Source organism: Rhododendron vialii, chromosome 12a (assembly GCF_030253575.1).
Source record: "Rhododendron vialii isolate Sample 1 chromosome 12a, ASM3025357v1".
NCBI lineage: Eukaryota > Viridiplantae > Streptophyta > Magnoliopsida > Ericales > Ericaceae > Rhododendron > Rhododendron vialii.
In genome coordinates this window covers 26284726-26311730 of record NC_080568.1, presented here as the reverse complement: position 1 = coordinate 26311730, position 27005 = coordinate 26284726, and the positions used below count along the sequence as shown (strand labels likewise).

Genomic DNA, 27005 nt, shown 5'->3' with positions numbered 1-27005 from the left:
CGTCCCCTTCACTATTATGTGGAGAGAGAGAGAGAGAGAGAGAGAGAGAGAGAGAGAGAGAGAGAGCCATGGCCCCTGCATGGCAGCATGGGCCGAACCGCACCAATTAATTAGACCCACAAAGGTATCAGAAGAAAAGGAAAGGGAGCCAATAGCAAGGAAGAGACTGAGATAAACTTCAAAAACTCAACCAATGAGCACCAAGATAACGCCACCCTCGTTGGTCCCACAATTAAGCTAGGGCTCTCTCAACCTCTCTCTCTGTACAAAAACCTTCCAAAAAAGTGCATCAATATTTCTCAGACCGACCTTAAGCTTAGAGACTAAAAGCCCTACCCTCATCGGGTACCACACTCCCCATCACAATAATTGCAACCCATTTCCAATTTGTGCCCTAAATTTCACTTCCACTCTCCCCACTTCATCACCCATTCCACTTCATTTTTTTCAGCTGTTAAACTTCTTTCTCCCAGTTTGATATCTCATCTCTCTCTCTCTTTTATTTCTCTCCATGATCACTTCAAAGAAAGCTGCAAACGCCGTCGGAGGCAAGACGGCGCGGGCCTGCGACAGCTGTCTGCGAAAACGGGCACGGTGGTACTGCGCGGCCGACGACGCTTTCCTTTGCCAAGGATGCGATTCGTCGGTCCACTCGGCTAACCAGCTAGCCAGCCGGCACGAAAGGGTTAGGCTCGAGAAGGGGGCTCCTAATAAGCCCGTGTTTGGCTCACCGAACACACAGAATTCTACGCCGGCTTGGCTTCAAGGGTTCACCCGTAAGGCTCGAACCCCGCGCCAACCCAAGCCAGCCAAGGCCATATATGGCTCTGCGTTCACAAACCCACTTGCTATAGTCCCGGAGATTGGTTGTGAAAATTCGCCCAATGAGAGCGAAGAGCAACTGCTTTATCGGGTCCCGGTTTTCGACCCATTTGCCGCGGAGCTATGTAACGCACCAAACAACATGGCGGATGCATTGGCATACGAAAGAGAGGGAACTGCCACGGGAGGCGGCTTCGCGGTTTCGATGAGAGATGAAGGAGTAGTATTACGCGACGAAGCGTGCGATATAGATTTCGATACTCTCAACGGATTAATTCTTCCATCGGATATGGAACTCGCGGAGTTTGCAGCCGATGTTGAGAGCCTACTCGGGACCGGACTCGACGAGGACTGTTGTGGAATCGAAGGGTTAGGCTTAGGGTCAGGTGTAGGGTTGTTAGAGTGTAACAAGGAAGATGACGATGATGATGATGATGATATGGGTAATTTTTTCGTGGAAAGCAGAAAAGTTAAGGTTGAGGATGATATTAATGAGGTGGAAGAGGTTGTTGATTGCCAAATGGAAATGGGTTTTGATTTAGAGAGGGAGACTATAGATTGGAACTTTGATTATGAAGTGAATGGAGAAGAGGAGGAAAAGATGGTGGGTGGTATAATGGATGGAAGGAGTGGATTGAAACAAGAAGAAGAAGAAGAAGGAGAAGAAGAAGTGAAGAGGAAGGTGATTTTGAGTCTGAATTATGAAGGGGTAGTTAGTGCTTGGGCTAGCCAAGGCTGTCCTTGGACTGACGGGATCCGACCGGAGCTCAACGCCGATGGTGGCTGGCCCGACTTCATGGTACTACTCGATCTCCCTCCCGTCATGTCTTCTGCGTAACCTATGAACATATGCATACATATTTTCTTTCTTCTATATAATTGTGTGTATAGGCGAGCTCACGTGCAACTTGAGTAATCCTTGATCCCAAACTTAATGACCAGGCCTTAGATTTGAATATGGCTGGTACATATCCTATTGGCTGCAACGAAGCGGATTACCATTACACTCTGGTATACCGGTGCTACCAAACATTCACTCCAGTAAAGGTCCCTTCCTAATATCCATGGCTTCATATGCGATTTTTCGTTTGCTTCACAACCGATATGGGCCACTTCAAGCAAAGCCGCGCCGGCCCTGACTTTTCGAGGCTTAAAACAAGAATTAAAAATAGTGCATGCCTCTTTTGTTGGATTATAATAAGAGATAATAAAGTAGGAGGGGACTTTACAATTCATAATTTTTTGGAGGCCTAAAGTGACCGCAACACTTACTTTAACTCAAGACCGGCTTGACTTCAAGTGCTCTAGCACCAAAATCGATTTTAATAGTTTCAGCCTTTCAGGTCCGTTATACCCGATTCTCGCTAGTTATTATTTGACACTCGCTGCTACCGTTCTCAGTACGCAGTCCGCTACTGATATTAAAACCTTGGTCGACCAGGCTAATATGTAGCTCTAGCCTCTAGGGTTTCTTTGATTGAGGGTCAAATCTGCCAGCTCGAGAGTATAAGCCCTTTTCTTGGGTGTAATGCTCTCGTTCGACCAACACTTTGCTTCGCCTATCATATCTTTTATTTTATTTTATTTTATTGTCTTCAATATAAAACACACATAATACAATACAAATTTAGAACTTTACATGCATATTGATTTCCAATGAATTGTTTCTGCTTGGTTCATTTCATTTCCTTCCCTATATTTTTGCGTTGGAATTTTTCTGGTAAACAAAGTAAAAATTTTCTTTGGGTTTTCATTCATCCTTTTTTCGGAACGCTTTGAAAACACGTACGTTTTCAATGCAGGAAACTCCAAAAACACACTTATACGGAGTTTCAGGAACTTCTTTCTTTTCTTTTTTGGCTCGACTTCCAAAACTTCTTTTTGCAACAAAGAAAAAAACGATTTGGATGGAGATAATTACATGGAGGAGGCTAATGATTTCGAGGAATGGGTTTCTCTTTTCTTTAGATTTTTAATTAATTTTAAGGTTTTGTCCCTTCGGATTGTTCTTGTCTTTTGGCGTTGGTTTGGTTTTTGATTGTAGGTTTCAGGATTTTTTAGGGTGTGCGGTGAGCTTCTTGCATTCCTTTGGTTTAGGTTTTCAGGTGGTGTTTTTGCCGTTGTACTCGAAATCCGTTTAATTTTTGTTACCTTCTTCAAAGATTAATAAAATCTATTTTGCCTAGAAGAAGAAAAAAAGAACAAAAACAAGGACGAGTGTTCTTAAACTCTTCAATGCTTTTATTTTATTTTATTTTTTGATGCAGAAAACAAGAAAACCAAAAACATTAATGTTGTCACAAGTTCTTAGGGTTCGAGTGATGAACTTTTGTCATAGCTAAGATCCATCCATTAGTCCATCGAATGATTGTGATTAACACAAATTAAGGTGGTATGAGAGACTTATGGGTTCAAACTTTTTTCAGGGTTATTCTCATCCATACGGAGGAGTAGGAGGCAGCCACGTGAGGGGTGGCGACGACGGAGGCCGAGAAGCTCGAGTTTTGAGGTACAGAGAGAAGAGAAGGACAAGATTGTTCTCGAAGAAGATAAGGTACGAAGTCAGGAAACTCAATGCAGAGAAGAGGCCAAGAATGAAAGGCCGATTTGTCAAGAGGACACCCTTTTCTGTGCCTTCTTTTCCCAGTTACCTCGTCAACACCAAGTAATTTGTCGACTTTACCAAAGTTTGAGTATTGTTATGGCTAATTTGGAATGAAGTTAAATTACGTCGGCTTTTAATGGCCTATGATGCAATAGTATGGAAGTATGTTACAATAACATGTAGTTACTTTGGCTTTCAATGGCCAATGAAGTTACTTTGGTCGGTTGGTTTCTTGTCTTGGGTTTAGTTCTCGGGTGGCGTTTTGCCGGTGTGTTCGAGATCCGTTTAATCTTTGTATTTTTCTTCAAAGGTTAATAAAATCTTTTTGCTTAGGAAAAAAACATGGAGTACATCTCTCTCTAAAATAGTCATTAGGAAATTTGAATTCTGGATATATTCAAACTTTCATTGGGCTAGACACATCAGATCTCATTTATTCCTACAAGATGTCATCTCTTTGGGAACTAGGACGAGCAAGGAAAAAAAGAGTTATAGGAGCACATCAATTTGTCACACATCAACCACACCTCTCTCACATACATGTGGTTCTAGCATATATTGTGAAATTCTCACACATGTATGTGAGAGAGGTGTAGTTAGGGTGTAACTGTAACGCCCTAAATTTTGGGTACGTTAAAAAGACAATTTTATTGAAAATCTAAATAGAGTCTGGCTCATTATTACATCATAATCTCCATAATTACACAAAGGGAGGGAAACTAAGATTCCTAACTACAGCTCCGTCTGCTCTTCCATCCTAGCCAGCTCTTCAACTCCAAAGGCCTCCAAGCTGTACAGCTCACCTTGTTCATCTATAAAGTCTGACATATTATACCAGCGTCGCCTCCAGTATAATATGTCAGGGTCACCAAAGATAACATCATGAGCTACAGGAGCTCAATAGAATAATCTATATCCACTAACTCTTTAACTTACACACATTAGATCATAATATTAACGATTTCCACATAGTACATGTATATATAACAAAAACAGTTAATAATGATATAACCACATTTACTATTCAACTATCATTGGTGTCTATGAATTCTGAGTTTCTCCTACGCGTCATTTCGTAGACCGTGTCACTGGTTTCACTTTTCATTTACCAAATCAACGTTTTCAAATCCGTTTTACACACCCAACATCGGTTCTGCCGTTCCGGTCTCCCGAGTATCCTCACAATGGTTCTGCCGCACCGGGTCCCATTGGCACACAAAATTTGCATTGGGTCCTTTCCGCGGATAACCAAGTTATATTACCAATGAGGCTACCACATCAGGCCCCATTGGCAATCTTCACAATGGGCTACCAAGTCTAGCCACATTGTGATTTTCACAATCCACAAAATGGGCTACCAAGTTCGGCCACATTGTGATTTTCACAATCCACGCAATGGGCTACCAAGTCTGGCCTCATTGCGAATTTTCATTCACACAACGGGCTACCAAGTCCGGCCACGTTACGGTTTCTACAAATCCTGACTACCAAGTTCGGCCACATTGCGGTTTCAAAACATACCTTGCCATTAACACATCCTAGGTATCATGTTTCTACTTTCTCAGTTTATGTGTCTCGTTTTCATGCAATGACTCCGCGGTAGGACTTTTCACATATATAATCATAAATCATTCATTGTAATCTTGAAACTAAACTAGCAAGATCATCAAACTCTATATTACTAATCATGCTCAAATCACCACTTAAAGTATAACGCCATATGTACGGACGCCTTTGGAGTGAAAATCACTTATGCTTTATCGCACATCAAGGCAAACAATCATAGTAATCACGTATACATGCTCATAACCATCCTAAAGATCAAAATACGAATACTTTCAATCAAACGATAAATTCCTATCTTTCAAAATTCGTTCTTTCCTCCTTTGTGGAAAGTTCCAAAACAACATATGTTTATTGGAGTAAAAGCTGATTAATCCACATGTTCATATATCTCTATTAGCAAATATAAGATTATTAACTAACATGCATTTCAAACGTACAAGTAATATACAACTTCTAGTTATACTTAGAGAAGTGAGTAAGGATAATCTACCGTTCTTCTTGGCGGTAGGGCGGCTATGGAAAGTAAGTCGACTATTGAATGGAGTGACTTCCTATGATAAGCTTCCAGTAGCTTTGAAAGAAAAAGGTTTCTCTCGAAACTAGTTCTTGACTAAACTACTAAACTTTTTGGACGAAAGATGGTCGAGTGGTGGTTTAGGATGAGTTTTTTGAAAAACTTCAAAAACAACTCAAGAACGAGAAGAACAAAGAACAAACTCAAGAATTTTAGAGAGAGAAGTTGGAAGGCTTGAAGGTGTGTGTTGAATGGTAGGATGGGGGGTGCTATTTATAGCAAAAATCTTAACTTTCATTGGCAAGACCAACTTCTATTACCCAAGGAATAAAATTTTCCCTAGCAATTATTGTCCAATAGGTAAATGGGCAATTATGATAGGTATGGCCTTGTCTTGTCTTAAGAGAGAACAAAATAAATGGTTAGGATTATGTTTAAAGAAGCCTAGAAATGAGTTGTCAAGCTTGAATGTGAAGTTGGCTAAAAGGGTTGCTTGCTAGAGTGAACAAATCACATGCACACACTTACACACTTTCTCTTTCTCTTCCTATCCTCTCTTTCTCGGCCTTCTCTCTCTATCTCTCTCTCTCGTACTAGGAGTATATATATACATTTATATATACCTAGAGAAAAATCTAGGAAAGTTGTCCTTGAAGAAAAATTAGGTTTAAGGCTATTATTCTAGGCTTGCATGCATGACAAGTCTAGGACATGATGAAGGGTTCTAATGATTTGTCAAATCTATATACTTATGGGATTTTGGCAAGTCTTATTCCTATTACTCAAAGGATAAAGATTACCCTACAAATTATTACCCAATGGGTAATGAGATAAGGATATACTTGGAAGATGTAATAAAGTCTTGAAAGGACTAATCATGAGAGTGAAATGATTTCCTAGTTTAGGGTTGAAGAGGTTCAATTAGGGTGTAGAAAGGTTCACAAGGTTCATCTAGGGTTAAGAGAATGTAACGAAGTTGAAATGGTAACTAGGTTTTTCTAACTAATTGGTTGAAAACTAATTCTACTTGCCATGTAGGATTTCTAGCTAAGAAATATAATTTTAAGATTTTATCTCACTCACTAAGAGAATATACAAAGTGCTTCTACAAGCATACTTGTCTTTAGAAAATGACTAGATTGTTTGATGCGAAAAGATATAATTTTATAAGCCTTAAATCTAATTATGACGGATTAATAGAAATTAAAAAAAAATTTAAAAGCAAATCCAAGTAATTAAAATAAAATTCAAATATTTAACTAAATTTTTATTTGCCGAAAATCAGGATCGTTACAGTAACACATTGATGTGTCTCTACCATTTCCCTTCAGACAAATGATGAGGTGGTGGGTATTTTTAGAAAATTGGTCTATAGGGGGGAAATCGGAAAGACACAAACCTAAAGCTATCTACAAATGGGCAAGCTGCAATTTCATTATCTATTTCCTTTTAAATGAGGCTCAAACAGTATATGATATTAATAAGTCGTTAGGAGTTTGATATACAATGGGGATGAAGGGAAAGTCATTAGTAAGATTGCTCATTTGAAGGAGATTGATGAAGAGCGGTATAGAGCCATGCTGGCCAAGGATGGATGGATCCTAGATTAATGAGGTAGTGGTGTTGGGTTTAGGAGGAAGCTAGGGGTGAGGTTGGGTGTTTTTAGTTGGCCTCTTTGCCAACCTTTTCTTAATTGGGTGATGGGCAACCATTTGATTGGCAGAGATCGAGTATGGATGTCATTTGTTGTGATTCTTGTCCTTTGTTGTGATAACATCTTGTCTCAAATTCTTTTAAATTATCTGTAAACTTTTTTTTCTGAGATTAAGATGGCCGGCCCAAGAAACTTGAAGGCCCTGGACGAAATTGTGGGATGGAGCCCTAGATATTTATGGAATTATAACTATAGAAATGTTTCTTTATATTACGAGATTTCAATCTTTATAGAGCACATTACATGTTTTGGTTCTGGTGGCCAAAGTTGTTTTCTTGTATCCTACTCGAACTTAACAGCTACACTTAAAAACCTCCACAATACACAATGTACATTTATCCAATCGCAAACGAGTACCAATCACACCAAATTATTCGTCTCGATGAGATGATTCCAATGTGGGGTGTTTTTGAGTTATTGAGTATTGAGTCTTGGTTATTGGTAAAAATTGTTAAGTTTGGTTATGAAATGAGTGGAATTTGATTATATGCTAAAAGACTTGTAACTTTGTTTATTATAATTTGGGGTGTTTTTTTAAGTATTATTGTTAAATTTGCTTATCCACACTCATTTGCTTATTACAATGAGAATGCTCTTATAGGACAAATTAGGAACTTTTGTTTCTAAATGAGAGTTGGGGTTGAACAATTTTATACAGTATGTTTCTGTAAGGTATCTGAAACTTTGACAAATCAATTCCTCACTGCTAATTTCAAACTTATAGCAACAATGAAGATTTCGTCATCATATGGTATTCTAATACCTAAGTTGGTCTCAACTCAAGAGAGAAAGAGTACAGTACTTTGTGAAGATATTAATGACATAATACCTCTTTGGGTATATTGTGTATTTTTTGATAAGCACACAATATTGTATATTATTGTGCTTAATATATCTCATTTTCTATATAATTATGTTTATTGTTAAATATTTTAGATGATACTGCGCGTAAGGTATGTTTCTCTTAATTTCAGGTAATATTTTACGATAAAGTGTTGCTGTTGACATCCAATTTGGCCCGCTCAATCAAGCGCGCAAAAATGACACCGATATCATCATCATAAAGTCCAAATAAAAATAAGAATTTTAACTGTATTCGGATCCCAATCGAATAACGTAAAAAAGAAAAGTCAAGAGCATCACAGAACAATGCGCATCGTGTGTGCCTCTTATTTCATCTTCTACACGTACGGAATTGGAAATGCAACTTGAAAGCTTCACTTTTATGTGCCAGGAAAAGAATAGCTGGATGAAGACAAATAGATAATATCATATATAGTATTATAATATGTTATGCATGATAATGCAATTGCATGGTATGATACAGTAGATGACATTAATATGCCTTGACTTGGCTGCCAGCAACAAGCCCATTTTCTCTTACTTTTTCTTCATTTTTTGTTTTGTTTTGTTTGTTGCCTATAAAAGTAGCCAATGAGTGAATAATAAAGGAGATACGTTGATAATCAGTAGGAGTTTTCTCTCTCTCTCTCTTCTCTCAAGCCAAAAAAATGCGAGAGTCTTCTCACTCTAGCATACCTTTTTTTTCCAGAATTTCTCTTTTTTCCTTAGTTTTCTCAGTACTCTTTAGAAGCATTTAGGGACTGGCCCTTGTAATTTGCATTGTAATATTTGTTGCCTGAAATAAGATTGTAGTTTTATAATTTTCCTTTCGATTTTTTTCCAAATTGTTAGACTGTTTAGTTCTTAGTTTAAATTCTTAAAAAGTAAAGATTGAGGTTTTGTTGTGAGTATTCGCAAGCTACTCAGCTGTTTCTCATACAAATTTAAATTTAAGGTTAATATTAGTTTGAATCCCTTAAAGGTTGAGAACGGAATGCCTTTGGCTTACCTCCGCTGTAAACATCTTTCTGGCACGCACTAGTATCGATCTTTCATATTCACGTAAATAATAAGTAATTATGTTTTTAGTAGTTTTTAACTTTTCCTTAGCAAGTCCTTTGTCAATGGAGGGGTAGTCGTTATGGGCTTGGCCCTGGGGTGAATACCATCCTATGGCCTAAGTACAAGGGCGGTACTGTGTATGGGCTACAGTAGGCTGTAGCCCAGGTGGTCTTCAAAAAACCAAAAAAAAAAATTATATGTAAAAACACAGCCCATAAAATGCCTAACCCATTTAGCCCAACCCATTTTTTACAGCCTAGTCTAATTGTTGAGATAAAAACACACAACGCACTACGTTTTGTCACTCCCTCGTCAATCGTAATTCCCGTTCTGTCATCTATATATTACACCTAGACAAATGCCCTGAAGGCCTGAAGCAACGATTTCAACAGCGATGTTCGAAGGGTTTGATTGGCGACTGAACTGATACTCCGAACCGGACGAACTCGAAAGCATGTGAAAACTAATTTGCGCAACAAAATGGAGGATGATTTTCTAGTGGATTGTATAATTATTTACATCGAAAGAGATCTTGTCCAAGACATCTACTCATATTTGATAATAGATGATTTCTATTTTGTGAAACATCTTAGGGTACAACTTCGATAGTGTACGTTTTTTTTTACTTCTCTTTTATTTATTTTTGAACATTTACATGTGTGTATATATATATACAGTAATCTTCTAATAAGGGCACCCTTACCGTATTACGGTAAGAGCTTCCCCTTTTCTTCTCTTTTCTGACCAAATTTTGATGATCTGAGCCGCTCAATGTGTTCAGAACGTGATTTTAACGGTATCCGCGAGAAATCAGCAAAAAAAATTACCGGAAAGAGCTTGATTTGAACAGTTTTTATTTGAACCGTTCGATAAAATACAAACAAAAACTGCTCGGATCAAACCCTTTTCGGTCTTTTTTTTTGCTAATTTCTCGCGAGTACCCTTAAAATCACGTTCTAAACACATTGAGCGGCTCGGATCATCGCAAATTGGTCGGGAAAGGGACGTCCTTACCGTAATATGGTAAGGGCGCCCTTATTAGAAGTTTTGTGTGTGTGTGTGTGTGTATATATATATATATATAAAAGTTTGCCTCTTTTTGGTTTATATATATGTAATTTGGATTAGCCCAAGGTAGATTTTATTCCTGGTTCCGCCCTTGCCTAAGTAATTCGATAATTCTCACCGTTAAAATCAATTGTATGTGAATGAGTGGTTGAATTTCTCCTTAAATCGATTCGAAACTCAAAAGTGTTAAGCCTTTCATTATGCGTCGATAGTTAACTCTGGCACGCATAATGCTTGGGTCGATGTCCTTTTGAGGGTTCGACAAACTCAATAGATAAATTCTATCGCACTTAGCATAATCTTCCGGTCGAGCACACAAAATACCTGTGGGACTCGATTGTGTAAATTAGTGAGAATATTGAATTATTTAGGTTATAGGTGGTGTAAACCCTTGGCCCGAGCCTATCATTTAAATACTTACAACCATAATTTTAGTTTAATCTAGAATTCACCAAAACAATCACCAAAAACCAAGGGTTGGCTACCTACAGCTACAAACCACCACTTAGACCGATTAAGCATTTCACTCCGATAAACCGCTCCCTGTGGATCGATCTTGGTCTTACCGAGTTATTCTGCAACCGACTTGAGAGCCCTACGCTTCAGGCTAGACACCCAGGAATACTATCTTTGGTCGCAAGCACTTTTTATCTAGAGAAGACTAGACTTGAGTTATAAGTAAGATTGTGTTTTTCACAACGTTATAGTTTATAATAAGCGTCTCTCGAGAGGGACATCATGCACTACGACTTCTGGATGGCACCTGGGCAGGGGCCACGTGATTGAGTCGTCTCGCTTGGCGCCGATGTGGCTTCACCCTATATTCCATATCAGTCAAACCCAATTCCTTGCCCCGCCCTCAATGCCTACTTGTTGGGTGTGCAGATTTTATAGGTCAGATGTTCAAACTCGATGGGCTAGGTATTCGAAGAAGTGGGTTGAATTTGTATTTGAAACAGAAATAAAAAAGCTATTTATGTGAATACCTTATGCATTGCGGTTTCCCTATGGATTTGTTTATTTTGGTGAGCATTACATGTTCTGACATAGAAAATTGAGAATTGTAGAATGTTTGAGGTTGAATATCTTTCAATAGACTCCCCCGAAATTGAAATCCTGGCTTTGCCACTGATAGAAAGTGATGGAGGGAGAAGGAAAATCTCAGATCAAAGATCGAAAGGAGCACAGTCACTAGGGTTTCAAAAGTCTAATGAGAGATATACTCTCGGTAGAAAGAGAAAAGGAGCTGTTTGTTCAAAGTTCGAATAGTATCTTTTTTAGCAATAAACATATCCAATATCATAAGCAACTATGCATGACAGAAGGCTTAGTTACCATACCTCACCCAATAACACATGGAAAGGTTTAGAGTTAGTTTTTCATTTACTCCTTAATAGTAGTAGCAGTAGTTTTGAACAAACAATCCAATTGATTAGGATCGGGTAAAAACATTATGTACATAGGTGTTTGTCATGCTCTGCTATCGATTGGAAAGGTCCAATGAACCCAATCGATATTGTAGGCATAACTTTTACCTGTGAGACATGGATGCAGTCAGTCAGTTATGGCATGAGCACTGTCCCAAGCCGGGGCCGACTCAAGATTTTCGTAACCTATATGCATTGAGCTTCAAGAGTTGTAGGTGACAGTGAAAATAGTGGGTTTTTCTTTAATTTATGAATTGCCTCTTCTCCAGAGAAAGGATTGAAAAAAAAAAATTCAACAAAATAATAGAAAACAAACTAGCATGCAGCTCCAGAGCAATTATCGCCATCTTCTACAGTTGAACTTCTGGCATATCTTAATAGCATCTTTAACACATCCTAGCATGGGTTATAGGCAAAAATACAAATTTCCAGAGGTCCTTAGGGGCCAATCTGTCACTTGTCCCTTGGAAGGTCCACCGATTATGGAACATTTTACAACTACGAATCCTCTTTTTTTTTTTTTTTTTTATAACCAGATGTTCAGGCCTGTTTGTGCGCAACTCGACTAATTCTAAGACTGAAGTTAACGTCTAGGCAAACCCTCCAGTTGCCTCAAGGTTTGGATTGTTTGGCATATGTGGAATTCAAACATGTGATCTCATGGAGGACAAAACACTTTTGAGCTTTCTCGTACCCACTTGGCTAAACCCTTGGGGATCCCTATTTGCAGCGCAGTTGCAGGAATAAGACCAACCTCATTCACGATACTGAAATATAGCACTTTCAAAGATAAAAGGGCAAACACTATATTTTTTCCCCAAAAAAGGTACTTATTCAATCTTCTGAAGTCCTTGAATTTGTTGCTTTGATTCAAATCTTATCAGTTTACAATGCCAAAAATCAAAAGACTAAATATGAAGCCAAAGCTCACATCATTTGGCTCTAGTTTAACAAGAAAGAAAACAAATGATAGTAGAACAATTTACCACACTGCTCGACAGGCAACACCACGATCGTCACCTTATTCCTCGACAAGACAACTAATTTCAGTTACCTGCAAAAAGGAAGCAACAGTTAATTGAATCCTTCCTTTAACCTTCGCCAAACAATTCACTCCCTAACTAAACAATGATCGGAGCATGGTGCCATTAGCTTGTATCAGTGATATTATCGAAATGGTGTTCAGTCCCACATCCATCCAGATTATTTGAACGCCTATTAAGAATTGAATGGCTAATAATACTCAACAATAATGCTATATGCTTCAGTGTTTTCTGACACCACCGCTGAATGACTGGTGAACTCGCACATTAAACAGCAGCAAGAGAATTCAATAACAGTAATATTATTGAGAAGCGCACGCGCCTGCTCTGTGTGTGTGTGTGAGAGAAAGAGTAATTTTTCTGAAGTAAGAATAAGGATATGATTCCATAACCAGTTTTTCTTTCTATCACCATTGTTTCTTTTTTTGAACTCACTTTCTGCTCTATCAAAGAAAAAAGGCACTTTCTGCAAAGCTTAGACATATTTGAACTGTGAGCATCCATATCAAACTTTGCTCTTACTAATGGCATTCCTCTTCATAAAATTCTTCTATGCTAACAATATAGTTTTCTCCTTTACATTACTAAAAACTTAAGTAAGTAGCATTTAAAAGTCAGACAAAGAATCCAGAATCATGTTGTAACTGTTGTTAAATTTAGATTATCAATCTGAACATTTGGCATAAGATTGCATAGATGGTTAATTATGCTGTGCAGGTAGCTGAATAACTGTTCACCAAATGACTACTTCATAGACTATTCCATAAGATGAATTGAATAAACAGCTCCATGAATCAGGGGAGTATCTGAAGCATTAGGACCAAATACCAATCCACATGGAGCAAACTGAACGACTTATGGAGCAAATACCGTTTCCCATGGCCTGCAAGCAAGAATTTGCTGGGCAGAAGCTTCTTAGGTTGTGCCAGTCCAGAAAAAACTCAACACAATTGGAGATAAACAAAATAAATAGTAACCTAATGAACACGAACTGATGAGGGTACGGGCAGGGGTCGATCGGAGACAGAGTCACAGACCTAACCTTTGGAATTACATACACAAAGTGGCTACTCTTAGAAAGCTTTACTGCAGAAATAGCGGTCTCCTATACCTCCAGAATCAAGTAACTCAAGGGACATTATGTCTTGGAACCATGCCCCAAATCAAAGCCAAAAAAAGTCATCAGAGAGGGCAAGCATAGCAACCCGATTCAAATTTTGTGCTCATTATCTTTGCTTCATTCATTCAAAACCAATGCACAATTAACCTAATGTACCACTTGTGCAAAATCAGGTTTTGATCTATTAGCCATTTTCAGCTAGCATTTCTCATCTCCAAATAATACCCAAAGGCCACGTTTAATTAACCAGATAAATAGCAATACCCTAACTACCAAGACATCCTACATTTATACAATTAGTTTTCCAAACGGCGACGTAATTCCTTTCAAACATATAATTGACTTTCCACAGGGTTCTTAACCATTCCTATGTAACCTCATCCAGGCAATCAAACTGGCCCAAAAGCGAAAAGGTAGTCGGCCCTTCACCGCATTAATTCTAACAGAAAATTTCAACCAACCCCAGCGAGCGTGAAAGTCAAAAATTGCAAATTCGAAACAAGCAATTGTAGCAATACAATTACCTGGAAGGAAGTCACTCAGCCTCAGCCTCAACCTTAGGACCTGATACACCAAAAACAGAAAGCAATCAGCAGAAAATCATCACAGAGAGAGAGAGATTAGGGGGTTTTAAGCTGACCGTGAAGGGAGAGGGGGCGGTGGTCCTTGCCCCAGCCGATGCCGCGGGTGGAGTCGAGGTACTGCTGGACGAGGTGGCGGCAGTTCTGGTGGTGGTTGATGCCCTCGACGCGGTAGCACCACTTGAGCCTCTCCCGGAGGATCTTCGCCGTCTCGATCTGGATCCACTTCTCCCTCACTATGTGCTCCCTCATCTCCAGCATCGCCACGGGATCCTTGTACGGATTCTCCGGGTCGAAGTCGTCCGGCGCGCCCTCGTCGAACACCACTCCCTTCTTCCTCCCCATCGCTTTCGTTTTCCTCTTCTTCTTTCTCTCTCTGCTTTCTCTCTCTGCGGGATACAAGTCGACGACGCAGCTGGGCAAGGCTGTGATTCGGCTGAGAGGGTGACACCAGGAGTAAAAGGCCGGGTCGGAGTTTCAATAAGCCCACCATGTTGTTGTGGTTTTCTAGGCCCAAAGGCTAAAGATCGGGGAAAAAAAAAAAATTTACTACTCCTTCCGTTCCAAATAGATGACCAAAACCACTATTCACGGCTCTGATAAAATTATGTTTTACAAATACAATTTGTATTTTGTTTGATAGATTTTACTTAATTTTACTAAACAATGTTCTAAAATCATGAAGAGTATTATAGATAACAAAACATATATAGATGATTTTTTTTAGAGATGCGAATAGTAGTTTGGGACATCCGTTGTGGTACGGAGGGAGTATCATAGAAACTTAAAAATTGATGTTGAATTCGTTGAGTATAATATTTGAAGACTACGGCTTAGTTTCTCCTGTTGACTAAACTGACTAAATGAAAACTCACCGTAAATTATATTCATCTTTTCTCAATTTTTACCACCTCCTTCAAATTTAGAGACCGCAAAAATGATGACGAACCTTGTTCGTTGGTCCTACATCTCACTTGGGTAATCTTCTCCTAGACTCCTAACAAACTCCCGAAGAGCATGCGATGAGATATACGGTACTCATATGTATACCCAAAATGAAGCAAAGGGACAACAAGGATAAGAGAAGCAAAGGTGCACACTCTCAAAACCTATACTAGTGTCAATATACACTTCTGCTTCGTTCGACTGGCTTAATCGTCACAGCATCCACGACCACAATTACCACCGGTCATTGGACTTATTTGGCAAGGCTGGTCAAGGTTCGTGGATCAACTATCCACTTTTTGGCTTGATCACTTTTTACGTGCATCTTTATAATGTTGGAACAAATGCGAATATATAGCTCAAAAGTTAGGCTAGATAAGTCACTGGATGTCATAAGTGTGTACATCATCAATATTGCTATAAAATGTTCATGTGTATTTTTCTTGAATATTTATCTAGCCCAATAGTTATGCCAAATAATTAGAATGAGTACATTTTTTCAATTTATGTCTTACGGCGGGAGGTATTATTAGAGTTACAAAAAAATACAAAATTGTAAGAGCATCCGCAATGGGTGTGTTATATTTGTGTATCAAAATATTTGTTAAAGTATGTGTTAGAATAAAAAATGAGTCCTACAAGTGTGTGTTAACTTAAAAGTGTGTTAGTATATATATAAGTACCTCAATGGGTTAGTTAGGAGTGTGTTAACTCTTTAAAATAATGTATCAAAACAATGGCTATAATAAAAACTTTTACAATGACTATATGTCACCAACGTCATTTTTCTGTAATGAAAGAAAGGCCAATGGCTATGTTCCTGCCACTCCACTTCCCATTTAAAAGAGTTATGTTCAGAGCATGAAATCCCATTGCCTATTTTGTCTTTATTTTGACCTTTGGTGTTCAACACATATATTGAAAAACAATGAAAAAGGCTACGGTAAATCAAGTTAACGGTAAGTTTTCAAAAAAGAAAGTAGTATGGGCATTTATGTTTTATGATTAAAGTTTGAATTTATAGAGATAGGACCCACTTATTGTTTGTTAACTTCTTTGCTAAACTTGATAACCATACTAACACACTACTACATTTAGCACACTCTAACACACAAGCATTGTGACACAAAAAATACAATTTTGTTTGTTAAATCTTAACACACACAATTAACATACTAGTTAACAAACCCATTGCTATGCTCTAAGGTGGTGCTACAGTGAGTGCTAGTTGGCTACAGAAAAGCATTATTTTGTTTACCTTTTGAAAATTTTCCCATTTTCCTAGATCTATTCACCTTTTCTTAACAGAACGTATTTACTTCATAACCACATTGTATGGCGGGTGAAGTGTCATTATCCAAGAAATAAGATTTGCTTTTCAAAAAATCTACAGACACAACTTCAAATAAAATTAGATCCGCACACAGTCATTCGATGCATCTACCACGTGGATCAAACAGCCCAAACAACACAATTTCAAATAAAATTAGATCCGCACACAGTCATTCGATGCATCTACCACGTGGATCAAACAGCCCAAACAACACAATTTCAAATAAAATTAGATCCGCACCCAGTCATTCGATGCATTTACCACGTGCATCAAACAGCCCGAACATAATTGTGTCCGGTAACATTGTTTGTTTTGACCGAATCCAAGAAATAAGATTTGGGAGATAAAAATTGCTCCTCTTGTCACCAAGGTGGTACTTTTCCAAGAGTCTTGTTTCCCACCCACTAGTACTATTTCCCGTCCCATTATTATTTTTCACTAGTACTTTTCCAAGCGTCTTGTTTCCCATTAATTATTTTGATTGTTCATTATTTCTTTTTTCATTTTGAATAGCATAATAGTAGTATCTTTCAACTTTTCCGTGACCAATTAAAGTCAGGTAAAAGCAAAAATGAAATAAAATATTTCCCAAAACTTATGACAGATTGTTTGATCTGGGCCGACCAAAACTGGTTAATCTAACGGTCTAAAGTTACACCGATTCTTTCCTCTTTTTGTTTGGTCTGAACTCTGAAGTACACAGATTTGGTAAAGCCTAAACTCCTACAAGAAAATTCAAGCCCAGCTGAACCTCACACGTGGCGTCCGATGAACCGTCAATCACCTCCCCACCCTTCAAAGCTTTCTCAGCCCTCAGGATCGGCTCCAAGCCGAGACTCAGCTCCAGCTCAACCCCCCTACCACCGGCTCCCTCATCCGCCTTCACCAACGACTCCTCCACCGTCTCCACGGACCCACTATCACCCTCGCTCCGCTGATGACTGACCACCGAGTCATGACTCGCCGACCGGTCAAACTCTTTCTTATTCGACCAGCTCCACATAACCCGGGCCGCCTCGGCTTCGTCAACAGCCGGCTCCGCCCCACCCTTCGGCTTCTTGCCGGCGCGCTTGAACTTCCCACGAGTTCTCACCTTGTGGTGCACATCTCGAGAAGCAGCCGAGCTCTCGTCCTTGGACACGTGGCGGATGTCGCACGCCTTGATTGGCGGGCTCATTGTGCTCTCGTCGGTTTCCAAAGAGACCTGCACGATCGGCGCGCCGGCTAGGACGGCTTCGACGGCGGCGTGACAGAGGTGCCAGTTGCCCGACCACAGCAAGCCAGCCGAGCCGTAGATCGGGTTCACGATGCGGCCACACGCCTCGTATAGCAACGATCTGAAAATCGCTGAAATAAGAAAACAGAGAACAAAAATCGTTAGTTTATTTTCTTTTCGGAATAAAAAAATACAAAAAAAGCGCCTAGAAACGACTCTGTTTGGAACCCATAGAAATGAAATGAAAAGAAAGAAAAATAAAAAAAAGAAGGAAAATGAAAGGGAAAATTTACTATTTACTACGCTTGAAATTATTATTTTCTTTCACTATTTCTTTTCCAGTCAAACAGTGGAAGATAATTTTTTTTAATTTTTCTTTCTTTTCATTTTCTTTTCATAGGTTCCAAACAGAGCCGATTAACTTATCGGGACCCACATGCATTGGATGGTTTGTGTTTGGAGTTGTGTTTTAAAGTTTATTTTTTGGAGAAAAAAAAAGTGGTTTCAGAAAAGCTTACAAGGGCGGAGGTGGTCGGGGCCGGCATTGATGAGGTTCTGGAGGCCGGCGCGGCCGTAGAACTTGGCGAGGAAGACGGTGGCGTTAGATTGGGATTCAGGGGATTTGATCCACTGGAGGCAGGGTCTGATGGGGCAGTCGTCGCTGCAGCCTTTGCGGAGGACTCGGCATCCATTACAGCTGACCCGCATGGCATATAGGAGTATATGAGTAAGTAGTATATGTCTAGAGAGAGAGAGAGAGAGAGAGAGAGAGATGTACTCTAGTTTTTTTATCAGAGAGAGATCGAGAGAGAGTTGCGAGGGTTTGTGGGAGGGAGGAGGGGTTATATGGGAAGGGGATCGTGGGTTCGTGGGTTTTGTGAGGCGCAGTGGGTTTCCAAGAGGGGGATTCAAGAGTGGTTTCGGGAAAGTTGGTGCATTTGCCGGATGTGAAATCTTTATTCTGCCCTTTTCTCCGTCTGCTTTTGCTTTTCCTCCGGGAAAACAAATGAAAACTTCGTTTTGGTTTGATTGGTACGTCTTCTCGAGTTTTTTTATGCACAGTTCTAAAATTCCGGGGGCTGTCTTTTGGAAAAATTATTAGGTGCCACGTGCTCTCAGACCCTTCCCTCAATAGTCAATAAAGGGAAAAGTAAAAATTATAAATTATGATTTTTACGCAAGTATTTTGAAAGACATCCAAGACAAAAGTAAAAAATTGCGGTCTACAATTTTTTTGTTAATGAAAACACCCGATGATGAGAAAATGCTCTGGAGCACTACGTTTGTGGTGATCACGGAGCACTGAATAATCATTACTACTATTATTTTATCCAATGACACCAGATTAGAAGTTATTGTAGTTAACATTACCACCACGTAATTTAAATGTATAATCAACAGTTTCGGTTTAGGATTACCAAAAAAACACTTGTCATTGATGGCTCATTGTCAACTAAATTATACATATCGGGTATGGTTTAGCAAATGAATCAAATTGTTACACTTTCTCTTGGCAGAACAATTTTATTTATCCTTACTAGGGCATCTCAACCCACCCTTTATATTTTGTTACTATTTCCTTACATTTGGAGAAAGTGTATCTCCAATCGTCTTATTTTTATTTTTTTGTGCTTTTCTTAGTTTTGTGTTCAATTTGTTGGATTAATCATTCATCTTGATAAGAGGAATTTTAAAAGTCAACAACTAAAACTAAAAGTTACAAAATTGAATTTATACAAAAATAGTTCGATATAGACATTTTTTAAAATTATTAATCTCTTCTATAATCTTTTTGCAAGTTCTTCTCATGTGTTTACTTTTCTATATTCTTCGTCGAGATTAATTTAAAATTTTGAAATACTTACGCTGTGTTTGGATGAGTTTTTGAGAATTTCTTTATGAATAATAATTGAAAGTAGGGGTAATGAGTGAAGAGAAATATAGAGAAAAATGAGAATAATGATTGGAGATAGGAATAATGAGTGGAGAGTAATAATTGAAATGATTAGAGATAGAGATAATGACTGAAGAGTAATGATTGAAAGAATGGGTAATGAGTATTTTTTGAGTTGAAATTTTTGTTTTTCAAAGAAATCTAAACACATCATTAATTTGTCGAGATGAATTAAAAACAATTAAAAAAATTGACCATGAAATAAAAGAATCCACTAAACGGAAAAAAGAAATAAGAAGAGTTAAAGCTAGTGCACAAATTCTACTCTGTCAACTAACCAAAGAAACTAATTAACTGTGATTAGCTCAGTTGGTCATCTTTGTACACTCTACGAAAGGAGGTCGGGGTTTAATCCTTACCAAAAGCAAGATCGATTATTTCTTCTTCCTTGAATGGTAAATATTTGTTCAGTTATTTACCCTCTTAATGACTTTTTCGTTGAATTTAGTGTAATAATGGATTTATATCTTGTTTGATGTAATTTGGATACTTATATTTGTACGATGTTTAAATCTAGATAGAGAAAATAAGGGCTTGGGCAAGGGCCCTATTGTCCATTCATCCAATCCACGGCGGGAGTGTTAAAATGGTAATTAAGGTTGAAAACGAAGGGCTGCAGGGTGACCCAATGCCATGCAAATGGGTCCAAAACCATGAACGCCAACAGGGAAACACGTGTAAAGGTATGTGCCAGAGCTCAGACTATTGGCGGCTCGCCACATACTCCTGGGGCACACACCCCGTAGCCACGCGCTTCGTATTTCGCGTTTATATCCCCCCCGAACCGGAGACTAGTAGATCCAATATTACTCCTCCCATTTAAGGCTACTTTGGCCCCGTTTTCTTGAACTTAACTAAAATTTAATTGGATAAAAAAAAAACTTAAATTTAGGAGTTTTGTGCTTATTTGAATTTTTTTGAATTTGTTAGTTTTGTGTCAAATTTTTATGGGTTCTAAATTCGTCTCAACGAGAAAAATCGGAAAAGTATATTTTTTTTACTCTTACCCAAATATTTTGAGAAATAACTATTTTTTATCAAAAAAAAATGATATTTTTGCATTAAAAATTTGTTATTTTTCAACATACTTGAGTAAAAAAAAAAAAAAACTATTTCGATTTCTTTCATTGAGATGAATTAATAACCTACAAAATTTTTGCACAAAATTAATAAATACAAAAAAAATTTAAATAAAAATAAAAATTTCAAATTTAAGTTAAATTTAAGAGAACAGAACCAAAAGATCCCAATTTGTAGTACACCTTTCAAACTTTTTCGGTCTTTACTATTAATTTTATTTTTTATTTGAATCATACTCCTTGATCACATATTACTCGTCCATGTGATATTTTGAAATGTCTCAAAATAATTGTACTACCACTCAGAAGAATGGGAAATGTTGGACTTAGACTCAGAGTGCCTCAATGAATTTGATTACACAATGTCATTCTTTGCGATCGCTCTAAAAATAGATTTGCGGGTACGATGTCGAATGTCGTAAAAGACTTAATTAAAGTCTTCGTTAATACCAATTGGTTTTTTGAGAAATGGTGGAAAAACAGTCCAACAAGTGATATCAGAGCTAGGAAGTCATGAGTTCGGGTCGCGGGAACGTCATTGTGAGAGAGGGATTGTTGGGTCCGGAGTGCCTCCATGGATTTGGTTACTCATTGCCACTCCCTGTGACCGCATTAAAAATAAACTTGTGCGTGTGATGTCGAATGCCATAAAAGACTTAATTGAAGTTTTCGCTAATACAAATTGGTTTTAGGAGAGATGGTGGAAAAACGATTCGACAAGTGGTATCAGAGCCAGGAAGTCATGGGTTCGAGTCGCGGGAGCGTCAAGGAGGGATTGTTGGACCCTGTGACTGCTCGAAAAACAGATTTGTGTGTGCGATATCGAATGCCATAAAAAATTTTAATTGAAGCCTTCGCTAATACTACCAATTAATTTTAGAAGAGATGGTGAAAAAACGCTCCAACAATAAATATTGAGAATTTTTTTTTGATCCGGTAAATATTGAGAATTTGATCAAACTTTCTTATGAGGTACACACGCCCTTTAAAAAGTTAATTAAGTTCACATCAGACGACAAATGATATGGGACGGAGGAAGTAGTTTTAACCTTTCAAAACAGTTTGTTAAGGTCAATAATTAATTTAAAGTATCAAACACGAATTTGAAAGAGTTTATATAGAATGACAAACTACAATTTTTGTACACAACACATACTCACATTCACCGTAAATCTCACACACAGTGCTGTGTGTGCGACTTGCGATGAATATGAGTTGTCCACTTTTTTAGGTGGTTCGTCAATTAGAAATATCCAAATTATCTTATGCGGACTTTAACTAATCCAATCAACTTTCCGATTAGCTTAAAAGCAGGTTATTCACGAAGTTTAAGCGGTTTGACCCCCAAAAGTTATATCCTGATAAATTGTGTGAAAGACAAACTCATCAATCAACCCAACCAGAAACGTGCATGGCTGCTGCGCAAGCGGGGGCAGAGTAAAGGGTGCGCGTGGGGATTGGGATTTAGAGAGGGGAGTCCTTTAGAGAGAGGGGGGCCGCCCACATAAGCCACTCCCGGTTTTGTGGAAGTAATTTTCTTCCGATTGAATACATACGTACGTACTCTGGTTTTGAAACGGGACTGTGGGCGCCCTTTGAACTACGGCCTCTGGTTTTTCTCGTCACCCCCGTTCTTCCTTATCCCATAAGCATGGAGCCATGTGTTGTCCTACCACCTAATTTCTTAACAGTACTTCCTCTGTCTTTAAATAAATGTTCGGTCCAAAATTTTAATTTTTTTTAAAAAAAATTATATATTCTTAGTTAAAAAATTCAAACTTAACTCGAAAGAATTCATTGATGGAAAAATTAGTCGTAATGACGGTAAAATAGTTTTCATTTAGAGGAATAACGCCAGGAAAATAATTTTCAGTGGAGATTCTTCAACTTTTTGAGTTTTTAGTCATACGGCCGAAACATGTTTAGGCATTTTCATATAATTTTAGGGTGCGCTTTCTTATTATACGGTTTTAATGGTTTTTGCATTTTCATAGACGCATTTGTCTTTATGTTTAATTGCAAAAGACGTTTGTTATTGACCTCAAAAAATATAAATATGAGGAATTTTTGACTAAATCTCCCTTCATTGATATTCATTGATTTGTGAAAAAATTTTAATTTTTTTAACGAATAAAATGCATCTTATTAAAGATCAAAGTTTGCGATTTGAACATTTATTTATTTAGGGCCGAAGCTAACGTTGCACCGTCCCCTCCGTCGATCAATTTTTCTATTGGCCTCCTACAATTTTCTATTGGCCTCCTAGGGGACATGTGAAGAGGATCCGTTTTCCTACTGACCTCCTACAATTTTCCGGGGGGATGTATGTATCGATTTCCCAATTTTTCCCATCAATTATCACCCACGTTTTTTTTAATTATTATAAATATCTATGAAAGCCCCCAATGTTTTCTTTGCTTATTCGCCCAGAGAAAAAAGAAGGATGTATGGAGAGGAAAAAAGTGCGAAAAATCATTTCCTAACAAGAATTTTATTTTCGTTATCGTCAAGTTAAAAAAAGAATTTGTGAAAAATAGTTCAAGCAAGCCGTGATTTGGCCCGACGAGAAACACTGCGGAATCAAACTTGTGTTAGAGAAACCAAAAGAACACAAGTACAAATCAAAATTTTCAGAAGATCCAAAAAGAAAAAGATGGACTTTGTAATCTTTTTACGCCGTCTTATATGAATTTTTTTTTTTCAATTTTTTAATCTATGATTTTATATTTTTTCGAATCTTCTCCTTGAGATAAAAATTATTGCGTAAAACTTATACTTTAATATCACAAGAATCGAGATAAAGCAATTAAAATAAGCGTGCAAAGAAGTTCCAAAGGGGTTTGGCCAGCATCAACTCATAGAATGGTTGAAACTTGAAAGATAATTTTTTGGATGATGCTATGGTGTTCCCGGTCATTTTGAGGATACCGTAATTTTTGGCATAACTTCACTATTATGAGCATAACTAAAACCCATTACAGGCATAACCGAACCCAAACAAGGTATAATCAAGGAATATCCAAAAAATCAACCAAGATATAACCAAACCCAACCAAGGCATAACAAATAAGTTATGCTTTGCTATGGTTCTGTTATCCTCATAATGGTTTTGGTTATGCTCATAATAGGTTTTGGTTATACTCATAATGGTTTTGTTATGCCAAAAGTTACGGTGTCCCCAAAATGACCGGAGACACCGAAGTCATTCCCCCTATAAATAGTTGGTTGAATTGCTTAGAGTTGGTGTTCAAGAAAACGCAACGAATAGGTGAGCGACTTTGAACCGGGTTGAACTTTTCTATTTGCTAATATGGGGAATGACTTCGGTGTCCCCGGTCATTTTGGAGACACCATAACTTTTGGCATAACAAAACCATTATGACTATAACCAAAACCCATTATAAGCATAACAGAAGGATGATGCTATAGTGTCCCCGATCATTTTGGGGACACCGTAATTTTTGGCATAACTGACCATTACAAGCATAATAAAAATCAGTGACATATATAACCAAGACCTTACAAAGGTATAACCCCCAAAATCCCCAAAATTTTTGGAAATTCTAGGGATTTTGGGGATTATGCCTTTGTAAGATTTTGGTTATACATATCACTGGTCTTGGTTGTCACGCTCTCGATTTTCAACATAAATAATAATCCAGTTCAATAATCAATCTCTGTATAATATAGATAATACCCAAAAAAGAGTTCCTAAAAGATCACTTACAAACCAAGTCCCAGAGTTTAGAGATTTTACAACATTAGCACTATGGCCCAAATTTCATAATTAGTCAAAGAAGATAAATTTAAATGTTACATAATATCTAAAGTTAAGAGAGTTCAAATGGATTTACAATTACACCTTTCTAAAAAATCAAACAAAAGATGATAGAACCATTACTCGATAACGGCTTTCAAAAGATGTGAAGTCAAGCATGCACATCATGCGCTCTGCTTCAAGATTCTTGCTTTTTTTTTTTACCTGAAAATGGTAGGTTGAGCTACACTAGTCCAGTAAAGAATTCTATACGCAAGCTATAAGTAAATGTGATGAAACATGCAACAAGAGTGAATGAATTCCAATGAGATGAACAAGAGGTATAAAGGAGCACCACAATGAACCGACAGACTACGACTACGGGATCCTATACATCTTATAGTTATCCCTAACCATTCATATATCGAGTCGGAAGTAGCATTCAACACACACATCCATCCAAATAACCTACGACAATTTCTCATACCATTTTAAGATTTTTCAACGAACACCACAACTAGCTTCCTCATTTCTTACCATTCATCATTAAGCCCCTTTTCATAAAAACGTTCCTTTCTTGGTTGCCAAAAATACTTTCAAGAAAACTCTCGACCTCTACGGGTCAAGCTCCGTTGATTCGAGTTTGAATAGCCGGAGTTCGTTGATTCTCCGCACAAATACCGGAAACCGTTGATTCGCTCAAGAATAGCCGGAGGATTTTCATAAAAATCCTTTTTCCAAAATCGAGTTCCTTCCTTTTTAAAAACTTTGATAAATTCAATTATTTATTCTCTTTTTCAACGGTTACAATCTCCAATAATACACAGCTCAATCAATAACATGAACTTTCATAATCAATCATAACTTCCTTCATCATGTGAGACATTCAATTGTATTACCACCACTTGCGTTACAGTGAATTGTCTCCACCAGGATTTTCGCATTACCACATCTTGCGTTGCGGGCCCTTTATTCAAATTCTCAATTCAAACATACACACACACAAACCATCGTTCAATGTACAAGCAAGTAGCATTTTCCCAAATTCACATTGTAATACAAACTTGTAAACATGTCACGTAGTACATTGATAAATACTTTAAATTCACATTATTCCTCTAAGTCTATCACGACGCCCTACGTCACGTACCAAATCCACAATAACTCCACGACTCACCACCGGCTAGGTTCTAAGCGAGAATCTTATAGGACGAGTGCCAAAGGAACTTAGGAAGATCAACAAGACGAAGCACGAGGATACGAGTCACAATACTACCCATCTAATCAATAGACAAACTCATATCTACCCACAACACTTACTATATTACCTCTTATGGTCCACGACACTCCTATCAACCTCATGGTACGATCCCTAACCAACTTCGTTAATTTTAAGCTCTAATGAGTGCCAAAAAATAAGGTCGAACGATGAGTTATTAGAACATAAGCAATAATGCTCAAGAGTGACTTAAACATGTTCTAATTATATACGGAATCATAACACGGAACGAGAACAACCTTAGGAATAACCACGGACATCGGTAGATTGACACACCTTTACTCAAATGGTCATAACTTTTTGTGTACCATGATTTTTAAAGTGATTCTAGTGGCAAATGAAAGCTAGCTTCAAGACCTTCGAATCGATATAAAGTTTGCATGAATTTAACATCGAATGAGAAAGTTATGGCCGTTTGAAGTTAGACTGAAACTCAGAAGACGAGCAGAAATTCCAGAGAAGGGAGGGATCGATCCCTCCTCTCTTGGGGATCGATACCCAGGGGCAAAAGTTAGATGTTTTCCAGATTTGAATGAGGGATCGATCTCTCATGCTTGGGGATCGATCCCTAGGCGATTTTGGGCGATTTTCTGTAGATTTCGACAGCTTTTCGAAGACGCAATGGTTGATGATCTAGACTCAATTAAAGCATGAAATCAACTCATAAACACATAGAATGAGAAAGAAATCCCTATCTCAAGATTAGAAGCTTCAAACACGAGATCAACGAACGAGCCCCAGCTTCCAAAGCTCCGAAATCTTCCAAGAACGAGTTCTAGCACAAACCCACGTGATTCCAAGGCTCAAATTACTCGTTGGAGACGGATTGAAGGTTAGATTTCATGGGTTTCAAGTGATTGGTGAAGTTTTTTTTGGGTGAGAGGATGAGAGAGAGTGAGAGAGCCGGAGAGAGAGAGAGAGAGCTGAGAGAGAGAGACGTGAGGAGAGAGAGATAGATTTTGGGGTTTTTAATCCCCTACACACACACCAAATCACACTAACACTCCCTCCAATTACGATTCTATCGATCAAACTCCAAACCAAAATAACTCCACAAATTTCGCATTAACTTATAAC

General features: G+C 38.1%; 3 protein-coding genes and 1 non-coding gene across 4 annotated transcripts; 1 reads left to right on the top strand and 3 right to left on the bottom strand.

The window, feature by feature from the left end:
- Nucleotides 1-283: 283 nt before the first annotated feature.
- On the top strand, nucleotides 284-3768 carry LOC131310624 (zinc finger protein CONSTANS-LIKE 16-like). The gene is made up of 2 exons (XM_058337754.1): nucleotides 284-1621; nucleotides 3249-3768. Exons 1-2 carry the CDS (start codon nucleotides 512-514, stop codon nucleotides 3489-3491), a joined length of 1353 nt encoding a protein of 450 aa, XP_058193737.1. The 5' UTR covers nucleotides 284-511; the 3' UTR covers nucleotides 3492-3768.
- Nucleotides 3769-12000: 8232 nt separating this feature from the next.
- Nucleotides 12001-14835, bottom strand: LOC131310623 (NADH dehydrogenase [ubiquinone] 1 beta subcomplex subunit 10-B). The gene is made up of 3 exons (XM_058337753.1): nucleotides 14425-14835; nucleotides 14309-14348; nucleotides 12001-12675 (listed from the first exon to the last, which is right to left on the bottom strand). The coding sequence occupies exons 1-2, from the start codon at nucleotides 14708-14710 to the stop codon at nucleotides 14320-14322; spliced, it is 315 nt and encodes a 104-aa protein (XP_058193736.1). The 5' UTR covers nucleotides 14711-14835; the 3' UTR covers nucleotides 12001-12675; nucleotides 14309-14319.
- LOC131312190 (small nucleolar RNA snoR100) lies at nucleotides 13801-13911 on the bottom strand. The gene has a single exon (XR_009195766.1). It is a non-coding gene; the product is annotated as a small nucleolar RNA snoR100 (small nucleolar RNA).
- A 2363-nt stretch (nucleotides 14836-17198) lies between the features above and the next one.
- LOC131310622 (LOB domain-containing protein 40-like) lies at nucleotides 17199-18567 on the bottom strand. Its single transcript, XM_058337752.1, has 2 exons — nucleotides 18378-18567; nucleotides 17199-17990 (listed from the first exon to the last, which is right to left on the bottom strand). The coding sequence occupies exons 1-2, from the start codon at nucleotides 18565-18567 to the stop codon at nucleotides 17359-17361; spliced, it is 822 nt and encodes a 273-aa protein (XP_058193735.1). The 3' UTR covers nucleotides 17199-17358.
- Between the last annotated feature and the right edge of the window lie 8438 nt (nucleotides 18568-27005).

What these genes read in the sequence shown, in the direction of transcription:
- LOC131310623 (XM_058337753.1), bottom strand. Translation starts at nt 14,710, where the DNA reads ATGGGGAGGAAGAAGGGAGTGGTGTTCGACGAGGGCGCGCCGGACGAC. An exon ending in CCGCCCCCTCTCCCTTCACG is followed by an intron (nt 14,349 to 14,424) that starts GTCAGCTTAAAA and finishes TTGGTGTATCAG; the next exon opens with GTCCTAAGGTTGAGGCTGAG.
- LOC131310622 (XM_058337752.1), bottom strand. Translation starts at nt 18,567, where the DNA reads ATGCGGGTCAGCTGTAATGGATGCCGAGTCCTCCGCAAAGGCTGCAGC. An exon ending in CCCCGACCACCTCCGCCCTT is followed by an intron (nt 17,991 to 18,377) that starts GTAAGCTTTTCT and finishes TTCTTATTTCAG; the next exon opens with CGATTTTCAGATCGTTGCTA.
- LOC131310624 (XM_058337754.1), top strand. Translation starts at nt 512, where the DNA reads ATGATCACTTCAAAGAAAGCTGCAAACGCCGTCGGAGGCAAGACGGCG. An exon ending in GTGGCTGGCCCGACTTCATG is followed by an intron (nt 1,622 to 3,248) that starts GTACTACTCGAT and finishes AACTTTTTTCAG; the next exon opens with GGTTATTCTCATCCATACGG.